This window comes from Primulina eburnea, chromosome 13 (genome assembly GCF_022965805.1).
Source record: "Primulina eburnea isolate SZY01 chromosome 13, ASM2296580v1, whole genome shotgun sequence".
Lineage (NCBI taxonomy): Eukaryota > Viridiplantae > Streptophyta > Magnoliopsida > Lamiales > Gesneriaceae > Primulina > Primulina eburnea.
The window spans coordinates 26,592,917-26,599,006 of record NC_133113.1 but is presented as its reverse complement, the minus strand read 5'-3'; the positions used below and the strand labels follow the sequence as shown (position 1 = coordinate 26,599,006).

Below are 6,090 nucleotides of genomic sequence, written 5' to 3'. Positions count from 1 at the left end.
ACCCGGTCAAAAGTGCGGGACGGGTCTAGACCCGATCAATGAGTCTAGATATGGGTCCGAAACAATTAACGAGTTTAAGTTAATCTGCTCTAATATATATTAAATAAGTAATAGTTTTTTTTATTATATTTAATAATATTGCCTACCCAAATCTCTAACCTAGCTTCCCTAAAACAGCTTAGTCTTCTGCAATCGTTTGTTAAGGAGCTCTTTCTGTCCTAGCCTCTCACCGCTCCTCTTCCGCTGGATCGCCGTCATGGGCTCCTATTTCTTTTATTTTAATAATATTTTATAATTTATTAATTTTGACATTTGCTTTATTCGTATACTTATACAAGTTGCATATATAAAAATTTTAAAAATACTACAATTTAATAAATATGAGATTGCACGTATGATGATGATCATGAAATACATATCTTAGTTACGGCTTATTCTAAAAACGATCATACTCGATTTAGCCTTCTAAAAGAATGTTAAATATCGCTCGAGATCGAGAATATCATCTGTGATGTTGTGAACTACGCTTCATCGGTAGGGACATAGAAATGTTCAAACATACAGATGAGTGCTCATATGATGAGTTCACCCTCGAACTTTCCAAGTATTTGTCGTTTATCGAGACGGTTATGGTTGTACACCATTATTCCATACGACTCGAGACAACACCGAGGTTCTATCTGCTAGTGCTATACTTTGACTTGTTTAATGGATCCATCATCCATAAAGTGGCGAGATTGAGTGTAGTGGCAACACACGTCCAATACAATGTTGGGGATTCACCGCTCGTCTACGTGTATAGATATCCTATGTTATCTGATGAGTTAATAGTGCATGAAATCTCAGGATAGAGTATGAGATGTATTTTAAGGTAAAGTGGTTTCTAGTTGTATATGCAACGCCACTATGATCACTCAAAGATACATCACATCGTTATCAAACTCATGTACAATCTTCGATATACCAATAGTTGTAGATCCGATCAAGATATATGAGATGAAAGGCTGTATTGTACGTTAACCATAATCTACTGGTTGTTGCAGGCATTATCAGTGATATCTAGGAAATAATGAGGCAATTCTACTAGAAGCTCTTACCATGATTTGATGCATGCGATAAGAACCGAGTTTGACATTTTTATTATCAATGAGTTGATCCATAAAACGGGCTAATTAAGTTAAGTCAGGATGAACGATAAATGTTATCCTAAATCGCAATGAATTGTGAACCCACGGATAAGTCCAGATATTGATTTATTTGTTAGTATTAAGATAGTCAAATTTAAAGAGCGGAATTTGACTACTGGAGTTTGATATGATCAACACCATTTACTTATGAAGGAGTTTATTAGTGTATTCCATTGGTTGACTATGGAGAGAAATACCAAAACTGGTAAAAGCAGTTTTGAGAGTACAAATGTCTAATTGGTGTGGAAGGGTCCTAAAATTGCCAGTCACCCTGGAAGTGTTTAGTAGCTCGAAAATCAAATCACATATCATAATAATGAGTTATTTATAGTCGTCACAACAGTGACATCTGTTAGAGTAGGTTCCTAATAAGCCAATTTGTGGCTTGAATTTTATTGACTCTTATGTTACTTTGTTTTAATAGTATTTTACGTTTTATACATAATTATATTTACTTGATCTGTATACAAATACAAGTTACATAGATAAATATCTTGAATATAGTATGATATATGAAGTCGTAAATATGATGACGATCATGACACGTATTTAAAAGTTAATTTATATTCTAACTATATTCGTAGTTGATTAGCCGCCTAAAATAAGAATAAATGTCATTCGAGCTCGAGACTAGAATCTACGATGTTATGTATCACACTTCATAGACAGGGATATGAAGATGTGCAATCATCCGTGATGAATGCTTATATGATGAGTTCACTGAACAAATGTATCATACTCGGACAATAACTAAAGGAGACTTGAAAATACCAATGACTGATGATAGATTGCAGTTTGATGTGACAACAGCTGCTTAGATTGAAGGGGGAGATGAACCACCGACTTTTAAAGAAACTATCAATGGAAAGAACTCTGAAAGATTGTGTAGAGCAATGCAAGATAAAATGAGGTCACTTGTAAAGAACCAAACATGAGAATTGGTGGAAAGACCAAGTGGACAAAGAGTTGTTGGTTGCAAGTGGGTTTACAAGGCGAAGGAAGCTATTCCAGAAGTTGAGGCTGCAAGGTTTAAAGGCAGGCTAGTGGCAAAAGGATTCACACAACTTGAATGAATAGATTACAATGAAGTGTTCTCCCCAGTGATTCCATTCAGATGCTAATGTCATTGGCAGCCAAAGAAGACATGGAACTAGAACTTGATGTAAAAACGACATTCTTGCGTGGTGAGTTAGAGGAGAAGATTTTTATGGCACAACCTGTAGGTTTCATTGAAGCAGGAGAGGAAAACAAGGTGCGTGTCTTGAAAAAATCTTTATATGTTTTAAAACATTCCCCATGACAATGGTATCAAAGGTTTGATTCATATGTGCTCAAGACTGGTTTCATCAGGAATGTATTTGCTAATTGTATATACGATAAGAGAAGTGAATATGAAATTTGTATCGATATATGAGTAGACCAGGAAAGCATACTTGGGAGGTTATGAGGTGGATTTTTCGATATATCAGAGGAACAGTCAATGTAGGATTGGTGTATGAGAGGAATGACGAGAATGCGAGGGCTGTAAATGGTTCTGTAGATGCTTATTTAGATGGGTGTCTTGACTCAAGGAAGTCATTGACATGTTATGTGTTCAAGTGTCATAGAAACATAGTAAGTTGGAAGTGCGATCTGCAACATGTGGTGACTTTATCTACAACAGAGACCGAGTTTATTGCCTTGACAGAGGTCATCAAAGAAGTCACTTGGATGAGTGGATGGCTGGAAAGTGGAAACGAAACAGGTGAAATTTTAAGTGTTTTGTGACAACCAAAGTGGAATACATCTAGCTAAGAACCAAGTATACCATGAAAGGACAAAACACATCCATGTCAAACTCTATTTTGTTAGGAATGTAATTGCAAGAGGGGAAGTGTGTGGAAAAAATTGGTACAGAGGAAAATCGGGCAGATATGATGACTAAGGTGCTTCCTGGTCCTAAGTTCAAACACTGTCTGAAGTTGTTACATCTGGTTGCAGGGAAAATGTAGCCAATTCGGTGGCTTAGATTTGCAAATGTCTTGGGCAGTTAGAGTAGTTTGGATAGATACAATGTAGATACAATTAGTAGTTAAAACAAATTGTCTTGTTTAAATAGGCATGAATCGAGAATAGCATAACGTTTTATATACACAGATATATGCATTCTGCTCTCTGAATAATAATTCTGTCAAGTTTTCTTCTTTGAATTTCTTTTGTATTGTTGCTGTGATCTTTCAATCTTTCAGTCTTGTGTTCTTAAACATCACAGTAGGAATCGCTACTCGACTATCAGAAGTCCTATGGAAATAAGCATTTCTCCAAATTTAAGTCCCCAAACTCAATACAATATATATATATATATATATACACACACACACCTTAACTTCGTTTGGACCACTATTATTCAACATAATCTACATTATATTCAATGATTCTTTAATCTCCCAACCTCTATCTATCCACTTACAAAGTACACATTTTTCAACGAAATCAACAATATAGATGATCTCAAAACTGAGAAATCTCTTCAAAAATGGGCAGCCTCCTTGATCTAGTCGGCGCCCATTCGTTCATCATTCGTTCGAGGGCCTCGACGAAATCGTCTTCGAAATTCAATTCAGGTGAACTTGACAATGAAGGAAGAGAAGGCTGCATGGATTCCAGTTCATGCAGTAATTCTACGGCTCTATTTCTTGATTTGAAATCATCAGATCCTGGAAGTCTGTACTGCAACACCTCTTGAAGGAATAAGTAGGCTTCTTCATATCGGGCCTGTTTGATGAGGCAATAGCCTAGGTTTAAGGCCTTGTTCGTGTCCGGGTCTATCATTTGGGCCTTGCGGTACACAACCTCCGCTGCCATGTAATTGGGCTTTTTCATGTAGGCCCATCCTAGATTTCCCTGTCACAATTACATATCAATAATAAATATATTAATTTTTTATTATTTTTTTTTATAAAAAGATGAACATATATATGTGTATATATTTTACCAGCAGTCTCGATGTTTCCTGTCTGATAGAAACCTGAATCTTCTTGCCATGAGAACGAGCACTTTTTGTGGGCTTCCCATTGAAAGCCTCACCTAAGTATATTGATTTCAGCTTACGCTTTAGCAACACTATTTGTTCATCATATTTCCCACATTTCTGAAAATCAATACACAAATATAACCACAAATTATATATCCGATCCCCCGGAAAAGAAAGAATCTAGCTAGCTGGTTAAATATCATTCACGATGACAATTTTCTTCCAAGTCATCAGATGCAAATTTAACAGAAAACAAAGGAAGCCATTGATTATATATACACGTATACCTTGTACAAGTCGATGAGCACGTTGTCGAGTGATTCTTGGGCGTTTTGGGGGCAGAATCCTCGAAAAGATTTGATGGCTTCGATAGCTTGTTCACTTCTGTCGAGTTGTTTCAAAACCACAGCCATGTCTTTGAGCGCACTGCACACCCTATCCCCACAATTTATGGCTTTCCAAAACCACACCACCGCTGCCTCCGGATCTCTGTCAACTAGCTGCATGCACAAACCCACGATTACATCACGCTAGCTACCCTTCAACAAAGCGTAAATTATCAGACTTGGGACAATTATTCACTTTTCTGGAAGTATCTGCTAGGATTACTTCCAGCCATACACAACTAATAATTTAATATTATATGTATTTAATTTGCATACATATATAAAAAAAGAAAAGAAAACCATCTTGACACTAAGCAACAGTATTTACTGAGGAGATCGGGTCACAATTAATAACCAACCTGAGCAGTAAAACTAAACAAAGATGTTTCTTGAAAATAACCAAGTCAGGTGAAAAAATATGTAAAATCACTGAAAGAAACGCTATTATTTAAAGAAATCAAAACCCAGTACTGCTGTTGAGCGTAGATGAATCAACTTGTGGACATTTATATTTCAGGAAATGGAAACTTAATTAACAGACCTGAGCATGTTTGGCTCGGACATAAGGGCCATCACCAGAAGGAACCTTGTACACAACATGAAACAGATCCTTCTCTAATTTCTCCTGTAAATTGTTCTTCGTGTCACCACTTCCCATTTATTTTTTCAATTATTTTTTCTGAGTTCTGAATCTGCTGATGCCAAGAATCTTACCGCAGGTAGATGCAGATGGAGATGGAGAAAATTGCTTCGAGTCCGTTCTCTATAAATGTACGGCGCGAACCAATTATTACGAAAATAGAAATGAACATGGACGACGGGTCGTCTAAGTTCAGTCTTTTGAACCTGTTTTATATATATATATATATATATATATATATATATATATATATATATATATATATATATATATATATATATATATATATATCTAACATACATATAAATATACCACTTTTATTTGTGAATTTCCTTATATGTCCTTGTTCATTTATTTAGTTTAAGCTAGCAAATAAATTAATATGTTATCTTAAAGGTTTTTTTTTGTAATTCATTGTCCATCTTAAATGAATTTCGACATTAATACACATTCCTCTTTCTTCCCTAATTTTTATGCCAAAAAAATTATTTATTTAAATTTTCTTGTTAGTTTAAGTTAGCAAATTAAATAAATATACCACTTTCATTTGTGAATTTCCTTATATGTCCTTGTTCATTTATTTAGTTTAAGCTAGCAAATAAATTAATATGTTATCTTAAAGGTTTTTTTTTGTAATTCATTGTCCATCTTAAATGAATTTCGACATTAATACACATTCCTCTTTCTTCCCTAATTTTTATGCCAAAAAAATTATTTATTTAAATTTTCTTGTTAGTTTAAGTTAGCAAATTAAATAAATATACCACTTTCATTTGTGAATTTCCTTATATGTCCTTGTTCATTTATTTAGTTTAAGCTAGCAAATAAATTAATAGGTTATCTTAAAGGTTTTTTTGTAATTCA

At 34.7% G+C, this 6,090-nt stretch overlaps 1 protein-coding gene across 1 annotated transcript; it reads right to left on the bottom strand.

Annotated features, from left to right (window-relative positions):
• Positions 1-3,456: 3,456 nt before the first annotated feature.
• Positions 3,457-5,411, bottom strand: LOC140810863 (protein SULFUR DEFICIENCY-INDUCED 1-like). Its single transcript, XM_073168761.1, has 4 exons — positions 5,128-5,411; positions 4,488-4,700; positions 4,162-4,317; positions 3,457-4,070 (listed from the first exon to the last, which is right to left on the bottom strand). The coding sequence occupies exons 1-4, from the start codon at positions 5,242-5,244 to the stop codon at positions 3,678-3,680; spliced, it is 879 nt and encodes a 292-aa protein (XP_073024862.1). The 5' UTR covers positions 5,245-5,411; the 3' UTR covers positions 3,457-3,677.
• Positions 5,412-6,090: the final 679 nt, after the last annotated feature.

What these genes read in the sequence shown, in the direction of transcription:
- LOC140810863 (XM_073168761.1), bottom strand. Translation starts at nt 5,244, where the DNA reads ATGGGAAGTGGTGACACGAAGAACAATTTACAGGAGAAATTAGAGAAG. An exon ending in TGCTCATCGACTTGTACAAG is followed by an intron (nt 4,318 to 4,487) that starts GTATACGTGTAT and finishes ATTGATTTTCAG; the next exon opens with AAATGTGGGAAATATGATGA. An exon ending in AGGAAACATCGAGACTGCTG is followed by an intron (nt 4,071 to 4,161) that starts GTAAAATATATA and finishes TAATTGTGACAG; the next exon opens with GGAAATCTAGGATGGGCCTA.